The sequence below is a fragment of the Schistocerca cancellata genome, chromosome 9, assembly GCF_023864275.1.
Source record: "Schistocerca cancellata isolate TAMUIC-IGC-003103 chromosome 9, iqSchCanc2.1, whole genome shotgun sequence".
Lineage (NCBI taxonomy): Eukaryota > Metazoa > Arthropoda > Insecta > Orthoptera > Acrididae > Schistocerca > Schistocerca cancellata.
Genome location: NC_064634.1, coordinates 479,250,246 through 479,268,558, shown reverse-complemented (window position 1 = coordinate 479,268,558; position 18,313 = coordinate 479,250,246). Strand labels below are relative to the sequence as shown.

Here is an 18,313-nt window from a genome sequence, read left to right as displayed (position 1 = left end):
CCGCTCCCGGGATTGGAATGACTCCTTACCCTCTCCCTTAAAACCCATATCCTTTTGTCTTTCCCTCTCCTTCCCTCTTTCCTGACGAGGCAACCGTTGGTTGCGAAAGCTAGAATTTTGTGTGTGTGTTTGTGTTTGTTTGTGTGTCTATCGACCTGCCAGCGCTTTTGTTTGGTAAGTCTCATCATCTTTCTTTTTACATATATTTTTCCCACGTGGAATGTTTCCCTCTATTATATCCATATATATATAAACGAAGATGATGTGACTTACCAAATGAAAGTGCTGGCAGGTCCTTAGACACACACAAACGAACACAAACATACACACAAAATTCAAGCTTTCGCAACAAACTGTTGCCTCATCAGGAAAGAGGGAAGGAGAGGGAAAGACAAAAGGATTTGGGTTTTAAGGGAGAGGGTAAGGAGTCATTTCAGTTCCGGGAGCGGAAAGACTTACCTTAGGGGGAAAAAAGGACGGGTATACACTCGCGCGCGCGCGCACACACACACACACATATACAGACACAAGCAGACATATTTAAAGACAAAGAGTTTGGGCAGAGATGTCAATCGAGGCAGAAGTGCAGAGGCAAAGATGTTGTTGAATGACAGGTGAGGTATGAGTGGCGGCAACTTGAAATTAGCGGAGATTGAGGCCTGGTGGATAACGGGAAGAGAGGATATATTGAAGAGCAAGTTCCCATCTCCGGAGTTCGGATAGGTTGGTGTTAGTAGGAAGTATCCAGATAACCCGGACGGTGTAACACTGCGCCAAGATGTGCTGGTCGTGCACCAAGGCATGTTTAGCCACAGGGTGATCCTCATTACCAACAAACACTGTCTGCCTGTGTCCATTCATGCGAATGGACAGTTTGTTGCTGGTCATTCCCACATAGAATGCCTCACAGTGTAGGCAGGTCAGTTGGTAGATCACGTGGGTGCTTTCACACGTGGCTCTGCCTTTGATTGTGTACCCCTTCCGGGTTACAGGACTGGAATAGGTGGTGGTGGGAGGGTGCATGGGACAGGTTTTACACCGGGGGCGGTTACAAGGGTAGGAGCCAGAGGGTAGGGAAGGTGGTTTGGGGATTTCATAGGGATGAACTAAGAGGTTACGAAGCGTAGGTGGACGGCGGAAAGACACTCTTGGTGGAGTGGGGAGGATTTCATGAAGGATGGATCTCATTTGAGGGCAGGATTTGAGGAAGTCGTATCCCTGCTGGAGAGCCACATTCAGAATCTGATCCAGTCCCGGAAAGTATCCTGTCACAAGTGGGGGCACTTTTGGGGTTCTTCTGTGGAAGCTTCCGGGTTTGAGGAGATGAGGAAGTGGCTCTGGTTATTTGCTTCTGTACCAGGTCGGGAGGGTAGTTACGGGATGCAAAAGCTGTTTTCAGGTTGTTGGTGTAATGGTTCAAGGATTCCGGACTGGGGCAGATTCGTTTGCCACGAAGACCTAGGCTGTAGGGAAGGGACCGTTTGATGTGGAATGGGTGGCAGCTGTCATAATGGAGGTACTGTTGCTTGTTGGTGGGTTTGATGTGGACGGACGTGTAAAGCTGGCCATTGGACAGGTGGAGGTCAACGTCAAGGAAAGTGGCATGGGATTTAGAGTAGGACCAGGTGAATCTGATGGAACCAAAGGAGTTGAGGTTGGAGAGGAAATTGTGGAGTTCTTCTTCACTGTGAGTCCAGATCATGAAAATGTCATCAATAAATCTGTACCAAACTTTGGGTTGGCAGGCTTGGGTAACCAAGAAGGCTTCCTCTAAGCGACCCATGAATAGGTTGGCGTATGAGTAGGCCATCCTGGTACCCATGGCTGTTCCCTTTAATTGTTGGTATGTCTGGCCTTCAAAAGTGAAGAAGTTGTGGGTCAGGATGAAGCTGGCTAAGGTAATGAGGAAAGAGGTTTTAGGTGGAGCGGCAGGTGATCGGCGTGAATGGAAGTGCTCCATCGCAGCGAGGCCCTGGACATGCGGAATATTTGTGTATAAGGAAGTGGCATCAATGGTTACAAGGATGGTTTCCGGGGGTAACAGACTGGGTAGGGATTCCAGGCGTTCGAGAAAGTGGTTGGTGTCTCTGATGAAGGATGGGAGACTGCATGTAATGGGTTGAAGGTGTTGATCTACGTAGGCGGAGGTGCGTTCTGTGGGGGCTTGGTAACCAGCTACAAGGGGACGGCCGGGATGATTGGGTTTGTGAATTTTGGGAAGAAGGTAGAAGGTAGGGGTGCGGGGTGTTGGTGGGGTCAGTAGGTTGATGGAGTCAGGTGAAAGGTTTTGTAGGGGGCCTAAGGTTCTGAGGATTCCTTGAAGCTCCGCCTGGACATCAGGAATGGGATTACCTTGGCAAACTTTGTAAGTAGTGTTGTCTGAAAGCTGACGCAGTCCCTCAGCCACATACTCCCGACGATCAAGTACCACAGTCGTGGAACCCTTGTCCGCTGGAAGAAAGACGATGGATTGGTCAGCCTTCAGATCACGGATGGCCTGGGCTTCAGTGGTGGTGATGTTGGGAGTAGGATTAAGGTTTTTTAAGAAGGATTGAGAGGCAAGGCTGGAAGTCAGAAATTCCTGGAAGGTTAGGAGAGGGTGATTTTGAGGAAGAGGAGGTGGGTCCCGCTGTGACGGAGGACGGAACTGTTCCAGGCATGGTTCAATTTGGATAGTGTCTTGGGGAGTTGGATCATTAGGGGTAGGATTAGGATCATTTTTCCTCATGGCAAAGTGATATTTCCAGCAGAGAGTACGGGTGTAGGACAGTAAATCTTTGACGAGGGCTGTTTAGTTAAATCTGGGAGTGGGGCTGAAGGTGAGGCCTTTGGATAGGACAGAGGTTTCGGATTGGGAGAGAGGTTTGGAGGAAAGATTAACTACTGAATTGGGGTGTTGTGGTTCCAGATTGTGTTGGTCGGAATTTTGAGGTTTTGGAGGGAGTGGAGCTGGAAGTGGGAGATTGAGTAGATGGGAGAGACTGGGTTTGTGTGCAATGAGAGGAGGTTGAGGTTTGCTGGAAAGGTTGTGAAGGGTGAGTGAGTTGCCTTTCCGGAGGTGGGAAACCAAGAGATTGGATAGTTTTTTAAGGTGGAGGGTGGCATGCTGTTCTAATTTGCGGTTGGCCTGTAGGAGGATGCTCTGAACAACCGGTGTGGATGTGGGAGAGGAAAGATTGAGGACTTTTATTAAGGATAGGAGTTGATGGGTGTGTTGATTGGCTGAGTGGATGTGTAGGTGAAGGATTAGGTGGGTGAGGGCAATGGATTGTTCGGTTTGGAACTGGTATAGGGACTGATGGAAAGAAGGGTTGCAGCCAGAGATGGGAACTTTAAGTGTGAGGCCTTTGGGGGTGATGCCAAATGTCAGACAAGCCTGAGAAAATAAAATATGGGAGTGTAATCTGGCTAGGGCGAAGGCATGCTTGCGGAGGGAATGTAAATAAAACTTAATGGGGTCGTTGTGGAGGTGTTGAGCATGACATGGTACTAGAAGGTGGAAAGTGGAACACGAGGCTGAAATGAAAATAAATATAAAAATATATGGGGAGAGATAAAGGTAAAACTAGAAAGCAAATGGAGGTCTGGTGTGAAAAAAGGTGAAAAAGGGTTGGTTAGAGCTGGGCTATGTTGATCCTGTGGTGAACTTGTGTAGGTAGATAATGATGTGCATAAAGGTTAGGTGGTTGTGTTGCCGCCAAAACACGTTAAAGGGTGGAGAAATACGGGAAAATTTCGAAAAAACTACATGAGGATGCACTCGCTGGTGCATCACATTGTAACCACACAAGGACCACCAGTTCACACACGGCCTTGTAGTCTACCTTCAGGCTAACTAGAGATGGCAAAGAAAGAGTTCCATTACATGTTGCCCTTCAAATAATAACTGGGCCTCCATATTGTCCATAAGAAGAGAAACAATTGGAGTCCTTATGGCAACTATTATCAGCTTAATGCGAGAACGATATGTGCTCACTACCCTGTGCCATATATTGAAGCATTGGCTATGCACATTCATGGAAAGACATTTTCTGCCTGATAGACATTGTCTGTGCTTTTAATTGTATACCCGCTGTGTCAGCAGATATACCCAAAACAGCTGTTTGCTTTCCATTTGGACTCCAGAATTTCTGCAGACGCCATTTGGACTGTGCAATGCCTCCCAGACTTCCAGTACATTGTCAGTGAAGTAACTACAGACTTAGTTCTGTTGTGTCTAATGTTGTCAAACAAGGCAAAGCAGTTATAGTCTGTTCACCATAAGAATAAACCTGATGTAAAGAAACACAAACACGGTGAGGTTCTGCAGCAATAGCACACGTACACTGGTGATGTTATACTCTTGGAGGTAGGTCCGACTTTGATACATCAGATATTGTATTAATAAGTTATGTTCAATGAAACTTTAAGATATTCTAATGTATTAACAGCGATTAACATTTTTCTGAATCATGCTTTAGCTATGTAGTTTTTATTTAAAAAATCATGTACAGTCACAGTCTCTGTTGCATTCTGATTGTCACACTGTTAACACGCAGTATGTAAATGGTTGAGCTGTTTCTTGCTACGTAGTGAAACGCGTGTGAAACACGGTTAAAAACTGCTGAGAAATAGGCTGTGCTTAATGATTTCACAAATTTACAGAAAAAAATCGACTTTTACGTTTTCTATGGACTATATTTGATTCATTTAAGATACAAGCACCCACAGGATGTATAGTGGACTTGGTAGCATAGTAGGTTGATAATCTGGTGCAGTTCATGAATTGCTGATTCAAGTTCCCCCTCAGTCTTCTTTTTTCTTTTTTTGAAATACCTACATGTCATATTTGTAAAATTCATCATTTTTTATGAATAATGCATGTCTTCTTGTTTCTAATTACGTGTACATGTGAAATTCCTGTTTCCATTTCACATATAAATTCTTAGTTATTGATATTTTATGCAAGAGTGCTTAAATTAAGAAAACATAAAAGTTCAATTTTTAGGACAAAAAGGAAAAATCCAATACTCTTTACTTGGACTAGGTTCATTGTTTTATACCACACATGTAGTCTCTGATGAACCAGAGTGATAGGTGGTGTAGAAACGTGAAAAACAATCTGGAACTAATGCACACATTTTTATCACATGTCACTGCCAAACACTGGTGGGATATAGAATGGCATATTGTAAAAGATGATAACGCAGTGCCTGGGTGGCTTTGTATATTCTGTTGTTGATCGACTCATTATAAACGTAGCAGATGACAGTTCCAGAGCTTAGCAGATTACAATTCCAGAACGGAAATGTAGTTCTCATATTTGGATAAGGAAGGATTTAAGAGATTGCCAGATGACTCACTATAATTAATACCTTCAGTGGCTACAGTATTCAACCATATGGTGAGATCCCTGCAGTATGCTTCTGCATCACGCAGCTTGCTCAGAAAAATCATACAGTTTATGTTAAGAATTTTCATCACTCTTCTTTGTAATTAAAAATCTATATTAGGTGAGAACGAGAGCATTTTATGCTTTCTGTCTGGTCACCTAAGAAGTGTGCGATAGTGCTGGTGTTTTGCCAGACTTTTCATTCTCATTAAAAATTAAATGACATTCAAAATTTTTTTCACGTTTCAACTGCAACTTCTCACATCGTTGCAGGTGATTTGGACCAGCTGGCTGGCCAGTGCTGTTCAAGTTAAATGTGCTGGTAGAGCTGTTGTCCCGTATTATCGCTCAGTCTGTGTGCGTATAACGCAGTGTAGAACATGTCCTTATGATCGTACTTGACTGTACTGGACACAGCTTGGCTTCTGCTCCATGTGAAACGAAATCCAATGTGATTCAAGCAGACGTGAAAGAATATATGGTGTAACGTTTACATCAGGTTTATTCTTATGATGAACACAGTATATCACATCTACAGCAATTGTCCTCTAGAACATAGCTTAGTGATTAACGTAAAAAATAGTGTCTTTGGAATGACTGAAGTAAAATTCTTAGTGTACCTTACCAGTTCAGAATGAATCCTACCATCTCAAGAGAAAGCGGAAACTCTTTCTCAGTTTCCACAGCCCACTGAAATACTGGGTGGTTATAATTAAACTTTTCCTATTTGACACATTATAACAAGGAAACTAATTATGGTACAAGAACCAAACTTGGTAGCATTAATGTCAAGGACATGAGGAAGAGAAACAATGCAGAAGCAATTCAAGTGAAACACTTTTAATGTGTTGCTACGGTACATCATATGATTACATACCGGTACCATTATTGCTGAAAAAGAGGGGGTCAATATGGTGCCCATCAGTGTTCAGAAGAGTCTGAAAGCACAGGATAGCATTCTGCACAGCAGAACGAAGCATGTCCTTAGGTATGCTGGCTACCATTTCATGATGTGCTGCACTTCAGATCAGCACATTTGAATGTTCCCGTGGGAAACCCTGACCTTCAGGTAGCCCCACAACCAGAAATCACAGGGAGTGAGGTCAGGTGATCATGCCGGCCAAGCATTTGGAAACGATCGGCTGATAATTCAATCGTTTCCAAATGTGTTTCAGTGAAGCAGGTGAACTTCACGAGCGATGTGCGATGGTCCCCCATCTTGATTGAAAACTGTAGAGTTCAATTTCTCTCTCTCTCATGTAGAGCGGGTATGACATGCTGGCGAAGCACATTGCAGTAACGCTGGCCAGTCACACTGCACGTCTTTGGTCCTGGAGTGCCAGCCTGTTCAGAAAAGAATGGGCCAGTGATGAATGCAGCCCTGAAGGTGACATGTTGACCATACAGAGGAGCTTCATGCATAGTGACAGGAGGTGAAGATCCCTGCACTTGACAATTCACCTCACCCATCAGAGTAAAATGAGCTTCACCTGTCCATAGGATGGTCCAGGGTCAGCCCTTGTCAACTTCAATCCTTGCGGGGAAAGTGTAGAGCGAAGTCAACATGTCATGCGTCCTGTGGTGCAAACTACTGGATCTTTCATGGATATCATTTCAGAATGGTTTGAAGGACCTTCCGTACAGTGGACCACGGGATGTTCAACAGTCGTGACACAGCAAGTGCACTGCCTGACGATTGGGAATTGCACGCAGCGTTGTCCGCCACAGCAACAGCGATTTCATCCACTGCCTGTGGTGCAACTAGTCATCGGCCTCATTCCGGAGCGACACCCAGTTCTCCAATTGATTCGAACTTCTTCATGCTCGGCATAACAGGTGGACAAAGAAAACCCTTCCATAGTCCTTTCAGCCCGTAATATTCTTGAAGTGCAGCTGCAGCATTACTATTGTTTAGATAAGAGTTTCACCAATAATGCCTTGCTCCTTTCGTCCAAGCTCACGTTGACATGTCCACAAGTGCACTGTGACTGCTCCGGTGTGTTAGCCTATGAATGACAGTGACTGATACAGCACCTGGTGGCCATAGTTGGAACTGGTTGTTGCTGCTGCGACGCATGGAAATCTTGCACCATTACTCTTGGACATTAATGCTACCAAGTTTGGTATTTGTACAGTAATTATAACCACCTGGTACATGAATTACACCATTTCTTGGGCTCCACAAATTTTTGTCAACTTTTTGGGAGCAGTTGTGCATTATTGGCAGAGCCTTTCAATGTAATGCTAAAAGGCTTGCTTAAACCTGGAGACATGCTGCAGTGGACTGACAAAAAGAAATATACTTTGCCAGAGTGAAAGTTGCTAATTCAGAAGCCACATTGTTAGCTCATCCTTTTCCTGATGGTCCTCTCACAATTATGGTGAATGCATCAAATATCATCAGAGCTGTATCACATCATCATTTACAACATGACTGGCACCTATGATCGTCAACTTGATGCAGCGTATGCCTCAGTCAAAAAGTTTAGGCACAACCTTGAATTCAGATATTTGCCATTCAGACTATAAGCCACTTGTCTTTGTCTTCTGTCAGAAGCCAGGCAAGGCATCACAGTGTGAGGTGTGGCACTTAGACTAGACTACATTGCACAGTTTACAGTGGATATTCGACAAGTTGATGGTGAGCAGAATGGGCCTTCAAATGCGCTACCTCACACGAACTCTATTGCAAAAGAACTCTACATCATAGCACTTGCCGATACTCAGGGGTCAATGAACTGAAGGCATTCCTCTAAACTCCAACAGGCTTCCAAGTCTTACGAATTCGTATATCGTGCTGGAGTGCAGTACTATTCTGCAATGTATCAATGCCGCAAGCGCAACTGTTACAGCCAATTTCTGCCGTAGGCAATGTCCTCTCAACGCTACCCCTTCTCTTCCAGGAGTACAAGCTACTGTAAGACTAGTGAAAAAGTGATTTCTTTGATCAAATATCGAGAAGGATTGCAAGGCATTTGTCTGCCAGTGCAATGCTTGGCTATGCAATAAAATAACTTGACACATTACAGTCCCATTGGAACCTTCAGCCTATCGAGGCAACGATTTGAGCGTATCCGCATTGACATTATTGGACCCTCACTGCTGTCAAAAAGATGTCAGTACTGCCCAATAGTGATTGACTGTTTCTCTTGTTGGCTTGAAGGGTACCCAATGAAAGATGCTACTGTAGCCATGACCTCCTTTTGTGAGTGGATTCCATGTTTTGGTGTTCCCCACCACATCACTACCGATCAGGGCCAATAGTTAGTCACACCTCTTTAAAGCACTTTCCACATTGCGTGGCACCTGTGAATTGAAACCTGTGCCTACCACACTTGTGTCAGTACTCGGATGCCATAGAGTATTGGACTAGTAGCCTACCTGTTGTCCTGCTAGACCTTCCTACAACTTTCAGAGAAGACCTTAATGCAACTGTGGTTGAATTAGTGTATGGACAAACACACTTTCACTAATGTATCAATGTTGTTGAATGGTAGATGGAGCTAGATGCAAGGGACATTCCATTTCGGAAGTTATAAGGGAATTCAGTATTCAGAGAGCCACAGTGTCAAGAGTTTACAGAGAATATCATATTTCAGACATTTCCTCTCACCATAAACAACGCAGTGGCCACTGTCAGATAAGCAATAATGCATGAAATAACCGCAGAAATCAATGTGGGACATGCAATGGATGTATCGGTTACAACAGCGTGGTAAAATTTTGCATTAATGGGCTATGGTAGCAGATGACCGACGTGAATGCCTTTGCTAATAGCAAATCATCGGCTGCTGTGCCACTCATAGGCTCGTGACTATATCAGTTGGACCCTAGACGATTGGACAACTGTGGCCTGGTCAGACGAGTCGTGATTTCACTTGGTAAGGGCAGATGGGTTCGAGTGTGGTGCAGACACCACAGAGTACCCAAGTTGTCAACAAAGGACTGTGCAAGCTAGTGGTGGCTCCATAATGGTGTAGGCTTTGTTTACTTGAAGTGGACTGGGTCGAGCCGGCCGGAGTGGCCGTGCGGTTCTGGGCGCTACAGTCTGGAGCCGAGCGACTGCTCCGGTCGCAGGTTCGAATTCTGCCTCGAGCATGGATGTGTGTGATGTCCTTAGGTTAGTTAGGTTTAATTAGTTCTAAGTTCTAGGTGACTGATGACCTCAGCAGTTAAGTCACATAGTGCTCAGAGCCATTTGGACTGGGTCGTCTGGTCCAACTGAATCAGTCATTGATGGGAAATGGTTATGCTCAGGTACTTGGAGATATTTTCAGCCATTCGTGGACTTAATGTTCCCATACAAATGTGGATTTAATTTTTATAAATGACAGTGCGCCATGTCACTGAACCACAATTGTTCACAATTGGCTTGCAGAACATTCTGGACATTCAGGCAAATAATTTGGCTTATCCAGATAGCCCAACATGAATCAAATTGAACATTTATGGTACATAATTGAGAGGTCAGTTAGTGCACAAAATTGTGTACCGACAACACTTTCACAATTATGGACAGCTATAGAAGAATGATGGCTCAGTATTTCTGCAGATGTCTTCCAACCACTTGTCTAGTTGCTGTACCTGTATTATGCTGGGCAAAAGGTGGTTTTACAGGGTGCTACCTGGTGCTACTGATAGAAGATTTTTAACGTACTGCCGTTATCATCCTATCTGCTAACAAAAGCTCCCCCTCTGTTGTTGCAAGGATTACCCTGCAGAAGCACTCAGTCATCTGTCAGATTCATCCCCCTATAAATCATGCCACAATGATTCCATTCCAGCAGGATCTCCAGCCTCTTCTCAAATCCTTATTCCCATCCCAGAACTCTCCCCAGAGTCCATTTCTCTCCTCACCCCTTCCACTCCCTGAACTCTTAACTTCATCATGCTTCCTGAAGTCCATAAACCAAACCATCCAAGATGTCCCATTGCAACCAGTTACTGTGCCCGTACTGAGAGAATCTCTGCTGTCGTGGGACCAACACCTTTAGTCTATTACCTACAATCTCCCTTCCTGTATTAAAGATGCCAACCCATTCCTTTCACTAATTCTCCATAGTTCCTGTTCCTTTACCACATGCTGCCCTGCTCGTTACTATTGACGCCACCTCCCTTCACACCAACATCCCCTAATGCCCATGGCCTAGCTGCTATTGAACACTACCTTTCCCAATGCCCAACAAGTTCCAAACCTAAAACCTCGTTCCTGGCCACCGGGACCAACTACATCATAACCCACAGTTACTTCTCCTTTAAAGGCATCACCTACAGACAAATACGGGGCATGACAGTGGGCATGGCACCATCCTATGCCATCCCATTCGTGGGTCATCTAGAGGAATTCTTCCTAACTACCCGGGATATCAAAGCTCTCAAATGGTTCAGATTCATTGATGACATCTTCGTGATTTGGATTTAGGGTGAGGATACCCTACCCACACTCCTCCAGAGCCTCAACATCTTCTCCTCCATTTGCTTCACCTGGTGCTCCTCAATCCAACAAGCCACTTTCCTCAAAGTTGACCTCCACCTCAAAGATGGCTATAACAGTACCTCCATCCATACGAAACCTAATGACTGCCACCAGTATCCCAACTCAGACAGCAGCCACCCATTCCATACCAAGAAGTCCCTTCTGTACAGCTTAGCCACCCATGGCCATCACATCTGTAGTGACAAGCAGTCCTTTTTGAGATATACCATGGGTCTCACAGACCGAGGCCTTCAGAGACCGTAATTACTCTCCCAACATTGTACAGAAACAATCTCCCACTCCTTACCTCCCCATCACTGTCAACCTCCCACAATCCCACCGTCTGTCCACGGAGGAGCATTCCCCTCATGACTCAGTACCACTGGGGACTGGAGCAGCTGACTTGCATTCTCTGCCAGTGTTTAGACTACCTCTCGTCGTACACTGAAATGAGGAATGTCCTACCCACTATCCTCCACATCCTCCCATAGTGGTAGTCTACCACCCACTGAATGTACACAGTATCCTCATTCATCCCTACACAACTCCTGCTCCCAATTGCTTGCCTCATGGCTCATATCCCTTTAATAGACATTGCAAGACATGCCCCATACATCCTCCCGTGATTACATAATCCACTCCAGTCACAAGCATGACCTGTTCTATCAAAGGCAGGGCTAGCTACAAAATCAGTCATGTGATCTAAAAGCTAAGCAGCAACCACTGTGCTTTGATCTACGTGAGCTTGACTACCAGCAAACTGTCTGTCCACATGAATGGCCACTGACGAAATGTGGCCAAGAAACAGTAGGACCACTCAGTTGCTGAGCAGTATCCAACACAACATCCTCCATTTCAGTGACTGCTTCACAGCCTGTGCCATCTGGATTCTTTCTAACACCACCAGCTTTTTGGAACTGTGCAGGTGGGAACTCTCTCTGCAATGTATACTATGTTCCCATAACCCTCTTAGCCTCAACTTTCGTTTGTCATTGTTCTTCACTCACCTATCCCGTTCCCTGTTCTCACTCCACAGCCTTCTATTCCATAAGTGCAACCCACAGTCTGTTTACTTTTCTCCTTTTCTGCTCCTCCCCCCTCCAATTCCTCACCCCACTCCCTCAGTCTAACTTCCCAACTGCATCTAGCTGCCCGACCTTCTCTCCACCTCATTTTGTACACTCCCACAAACAGCACTTTACTATCCCCCACAGGTACCCTGCTCTTTCTCTCCCTCCCTATCTCAGCCTTCTCTTTAACCCACCCATACTGCTTCTTCCATCATGCACAGTTGATTACAGTCTGGTGTCAGCAGACAGACAGCGGTGGTGTAAGAGATCTGTGTGTGTGCGTGTGGGTATTTTGTCTATTGCAGAAGGTAGTCTTCTTGCTGAAAGCTTACATGTGTAGTAGTCTTTTTGTTGTGTCTGTGTGTGACTCAACCTCTCTGTTGCAATCTATCCTTTCCGTAACCTTTGTTAGTATTCCATCCTGAATTTTCCATTGTTTGATTTTGCCTGACAGCTTTCCTTCCACTGTGTAACCCAGTGCTGTTTTCCTTTGTTATTATTTTCTAACCCTACTGTACTCTGTACCCATCCTTTTGTTTCTCTTTCCTATTTTCTACGGTTACCTTCCAAACTGCACCACACACCTCGCTGATTGATATTAGTGCATCATCTCAAGTCCCACATTACACTCACTGATGTAATTAATCCCATACTATCAGATTGATCTCTCTTCTCATATCACTGTCGCGTATTTTCATATGTTGTTTTCAATTTCTTCCTGTGCCCCACAAACTTGTACACCCCCCCCCACCCCCACCCCCTTCTTTCTGCTCTCACTAATCTCATTTCATCTAGACACATCTGCTGTCCCCCTTCTTCATACCAATCCACCCACTGAACTTCAATCCACATTATAATCTTTTTATTTATTTTCATCCTTGATCTCATTGTGTTTTCTCATTAATTTTAGTTTATTATTGCCTTTTCCTATCGGCCTTCTCCTTTAGGTTTCATCAAGTTTCCCCATACTTCATCCATTCTGTCCTCTTTGTGATTTTTCCCATATATTTTGGCGTATTTTGCAAATTTTTTTTGCTCATATTTCCACATTATTTACAATTTTTTATGCATTTTTGTCCTCCACTGTGAATCCTTGCTCCTTCCACCTGTGCCAATACAGAAGAGTTTCCTTATCCCTAGCCAGAATCCAGTCCCAAATGTTGTTTGTGTATTGTTTCTTGGCTCATGGCATCCCCACAAATGAACTTACCATCAAATTACCCATCTCCGGCTGCAACCCCTCCTTCTACGATGACCTCCACCTGTTAAAATTCCACCATTCCTTAACCATCATAAACGTAATCCAGTAAAACCACGAGATTCCACCAGTCCTTAACCCTCATCAACATAATCCAGCAAAACCACGTGTATCTGGCCAAAGCCACCTTGCAGTACCTGCTCTCCATCTTTAAAATTCGCTTGTTGCGCCATCTGCAATTCCTGGATCCCATCTCACACATAGAAACTCTTGCCCTCCAGTAACTAGAGCAGCATGCACATCATCACCTCAAAAAGCTCTCCACAACCTGTTAACATCCTGCTCTCACCTTGGACTACCACTATCCACCACCTCTGCAACAGCCTCCAAACCTCCCCCACATCTCCTCATAGCTGACAAACCCTTCATTGTGGATCTACTACATTTACTGCACCCTCAAAAACTTCCTCCCACTCCCACACAGAATCCAGAGCCTAAACAGACCTGAAACATGATTATGAACCTTTGCTTCAAAAGTCTTAGCCCCACAGAAGTATCAGTCCTCTCCAAAGGTCTTACCTTTTGCCCCACTCCCAAATTAGTCCATACTGGACTTGTTAAACACCTTCTCTCTCTCTTGGCGGGTCCCTACAGTGGAAACACTTTTTTGCCACAAACTCCACCTTAGTCCATCTGAGACAAACATTGAATCCTGCTGGATTCAGTTCAGTCCTTCCACCTATTATCCACACCCAAATCATCCCCGGTTAACTTTCCAAAATTTGTAACTTCAAACCTTGCTTAATTAACATTCCCCAAATCCATGAGCAGGCAAGTTAACCTTACAACTGCAGAAAGAACCGCAGTCCACCACCTAAAATCTAATCCCGACATCATCATCCTACTTGCTGACAAAGGTTCAACCACTGTTTTGAACTGCTCGAAGTGTGGCAGGAGTCCACCAGCTGTCAGATTCATCCAACTACAAACCTTGCTTCAGTGGCCCTATTCCAGAAATCTAGCAGAATCCCCAGTATCTCCTCAAATGCTTTAGGCATTCTTTCTTTGCACTCCTACCTTCTACACACCTCCTCAAGTCCATAAACACAACCACCAAGGACACGCCATTATGACCAGTTACTATGCTTCCACATGAGAATCTCTGCTCTAGTAGACCAGCACCTTCAGTCTATTACCAGCAACATACCATCCTGCCCATCATAACATTCTTCACTTTAATGAGTGTTTCACAGCCTGTGCCATCTGGATCCTTCCTACTAACATGAGCTTTTCTGAATTGCACAGGTGGGAACCCTCCCTGCAATATATCCTACGTTCCCGTAACCCTCCTGGCCTCATTTTCATTACTCATTGTCCTTCTCTGTTACCATTCCACAGCCCTCTACTCCAAAAGTACAACCCAGTTTTTTTACCTCGAGAAACTACCTAAAATCTGACACAAATGTGGGCATGTAAAGCTATGATTGATAATGAAAAGGAATATTGGCTTGTTACATGTGGCTCAGCTGTCTGTGCCCAGACTTTCCTAAACTGCTGTGAGGCAAGTTTATGACATCTTTTGAAAGTAAAATCGCGTCAACAGTGCCATTTCATCCCTAAGGTGCTGCTAGTGGCACTGTTCCATCATTGCAGATTTCAAATCACTGTGACTCCAAATGTTAGAAGAAATTATTTGTGTTCTGCTGATCGTTTCTTACTATTCTTGTAACTTCCCTTGCACACTTTTTGGTTTTTTAGTGGATACTGGAGCGAGGAACAGATGTGGTCAGAGAATTCAGATATTTAATTATTCTAATTAATATATAATAAGATATTAATATATAATAAGATATTTAATTATTCTACGTCTAATATCAAATAGTAAAAGTAAACATAACTTTGTTTTGTATAGTTGAAGTGTGAGTTGCTAACAGTAGATTTGAATGTTGAAATGCATACAGGTGCAAAGGTGTAGAATTAAGTCAGTCTTCAGTGTGATGACTATTCCATAGATGACGAGCCCCGACAGCTACGAAAGTCTGTAAGTGAATGCAAACAATGGAAAATCCAGGATGGAATGTAACAATACCAGAGAAGGAAAGTTCCTATTCACCAAATAGTGGAGATGCTGAGTAGCGATAGGCACAACAAAAAGATTCACACAATTATAGCTTTTGGCCATTAAGGCCTTTGTCAGCAGTACACACACACACACACACACACACACACACACACACACACACACACACACGTAAATGCAACTTGCACACATGTCTGCAGTCGTAGAGAACTGAAACCACACTGACAAAGGTTTTAATGGCCGAAAGCTATAATTGTGTGAATCTTTTTGTTGTGCCTATCGCGACTCAGCATCTTCGCTATATGGTGAGTAGCAACTTTCCTTCCCTGGTATTGTTAAAGTCTGTAAATGTTATGAAATAGCAAACACAGAAAATGGGGCTCCCTGCATCAATGTTTGAACTAATTATTTAATTGGATAGATAAAGAATCTACTCACCAAGTGGCGCCAGAACACACACGTAAAAGACTTATGTGACTGGCAAGCTTTCAGAACGAGTGGCTCCTTCTTCAGGCAGAAGGGTTGAAGGGGAAGGAAGAAGGGTAAAGGAAAAGGACTTGGAGAGGTCTAGGAAAAGGGATAGGTTTTGGGTAAGTCACCCAGAACTGCAAGTCAAAGGAGACTTAGCGTACGGGATGAGGAGGAATCTCTCTCATCCGGTATGGTAAGTCTCCCATGACCTGTGGTTCGTGGTGATCTTCCCGAAATCGACCCCTTTTCCTAGATCTCTCCAGTCCTTTTCCTTCACCCTTCTTTCTTCCCCTTCAATCCTTCTGCTTGAAAAGGAGGAGCCAGGGGCTCCAAATGCTTGTAAATCACAACAGTCGTTTATGTGTGTGTTCTGCGACTGCTTGGTGAATAGGTTTTTTATCTATCCAATTAAATAATTTTATCAGTGATTGAATGTTTGAACTAAAGTAGATCTGCTGCTGGAGCTGTGGAGAGGGGATGCTTGCATATCACTGGCAGCGACGTAAGTGTTCGTGGTAGCACACTTGTGCTAAGGTGGTGCCTTTAGGAAACATGGCAGCGTGACTGCCAGCACGTGTGTTTTAAAGTGCAGCCAACCGGGTGGCAGCCTATACAGCAACTATGGTCTTTTAGGCATAGTTTTTTTCCATGTGATAATCACTGGTTTTGAGAGTTTCGTGTGGAATTCACATGTTGAATTTCTTGTACAATGTGTTATTGCAGAGAGGTGTCTTCATGTATATCCAGGAGTTTAAATTATAACTTCTCCATACATTATTGTAAAAGTAAGCGTTCCTCTTATTACAATCTCATATACACTGTTGATGAATAACTCTGTGACTGACACCTGGTGTAAGTAATTTTGGTCTTTGCTAAACATGTATATTCTCTATAGTGCTTTTTTCTCATACAAGTAGTTACGTATCTCCTTTTTTTGTTACAGAAGAAGAAAAAATGGATGTCTCCTCAGCATAACCAGAGAATGACCCACCAGTATGCTTGAAGCTGTAAATTGTTTGTTGATGTGAATTGCATCTTTTACTGTATATATGACAATAAAAATAATTATAAGTAGTGTGTTTCTTTCTTATTTTCTGTAGTCACGTTTTGTTCTCACGGAGTCAGGTAATGTTCTCAGGCTAGCAATCATTGTTGCTAATAGTCTGTGAACATGGCTTGTCTCTTTTGCTGTTCTCTTGTCCGAGTCTCATCAGTTCAGAATATTATAATATTAGCTGGGATATAATTAAGTAAAGCAGTAGTGCCATCATGTTATTGTAAATTATATTCTGATAGTAGTGTTCACATTACTTCCTTTCAGCTTTTCCATTCGTGTTTGGACTCGTCTGGGCTAAGTCAGCAATTTGAAACATAATCTTTTGAATTATGATGATTTTGTTTGCAGCATTCATTTACTATGCAAGTTCAATACATACTCTTCAGTTCAGAAATTATGCAGGTGACTTGTAACATGTCTCTTGTTATGAAACTAATATTTAAATTAAATAATAAATTAATGAATTTGAAAGAGAGCAAACAATATGGGAAATTAACGACAGTATTTTCTACTGTGACTGTGCTGAAATTACGTTAAAAGTAGAATGACTTCTTAGCTCACCCTCCTGATACACAGTTCAAAGGTAATCAGTGGCTAAAGTATTAATTATTTTTTATTATTATAAGGTAACAATGACAGTCACAGGGCCATTAACCTTTATTTTTAATTCTGATTCATCTAACAAATACTCAGTGGCTACTCCATTACTACATGCATAATTCCTTTTGCTGACAATACTGCTTGCAGTCAGTTTTTAGTTTGGCGGAATGTTAGTTTACTATCGTATTGATTATCTATGGCAACATTCCAAGGATCTTGATATGGATTTTTATAAACTGTTGATATGGAATAATTCCAAAGGTGTAGGGTGCGTGGAGCAAGTGCCAAAGGCCCAAAAGAGCAGAATAATGCTCTCAGCATTTGTAGCATTTCTAATCGACATGTGGATCCCATTCTCGGCATATTGATTGATGTGAAATAGCGACGTCAGAAAATGTAGTCAGCTATTGCCAGATTTTGGTTTGACAGGGTTTCTAAACCTGAGAACTGTAAGTGCCACAAGCCTCCTTTTACAGTAAACCAACTTCGTACAGGTTGAGTCTAAAAAAGAATAAAAAAAACCACAAGCCACTGTTGATAATGTTGTTTATTTATGCAAATAGCATCGTTACTAGTTTTAGACAGGTACATTCATCTTCAGACAGCGGCTACAGCCAAACCTCGATACAACGAATCTCTAGAGGAGACAACATTCGTGTGATATGTCTAGCTTTCTGGGGAAAGGAATGTAGTTTACAACCCACAATTTTTTTATTACTGCACTGTGATTTTTTGTGTTATGTAGGGCTATGTTTAGTTTCGGGTATATAAGAAAAGAAGCGAAACAATGGAAACTCTAGGTAGGAATATCAACTATGTAGGAAAAGATAAATTCCTACTTACTGTAGAGATGACTCGCTAAGGTGCAGACACACACAATTAAGACACATTGAAAAAAAGATAGATACACAAACTATTCATTCACAGAAGCAAGCACACCTCACACACACGACTGCCAACTCTGGCAGCTTGGGCTAGAATCCAGCCATC

At 43.3% G+C, this 18,313-nt stretch overlaps 1 protein-coding gene across 2 annotated transcripts in view; it reads left to right on the top strand.

Moving 5' to 3' along the window:
* The window catches only part of LOC126100173 (ruvB-like 2), an 82,932-nt gene extending 66,192 nt beyond the window's left edge, over positions 1-16,740 (top strand). For both annotated transcript variants that reach the window (XM_049910722.1, XM_049910721.1), the window contains exon 11: positions 16,610-16,740. In XM_049910722.1, coding sequence (XP_049766679.1) covers positions 16,610-16,641 — 32 coding nt within the window. In that variant the 3' untranslated portion in view covers positions 16,642-16,740. The remainder of the gene's footprint in view (positions 1-16,609) is intronic.
* The last annotated feature ends 1,573 nt before the right edge of the window (positions 16,741-18,313 follow it).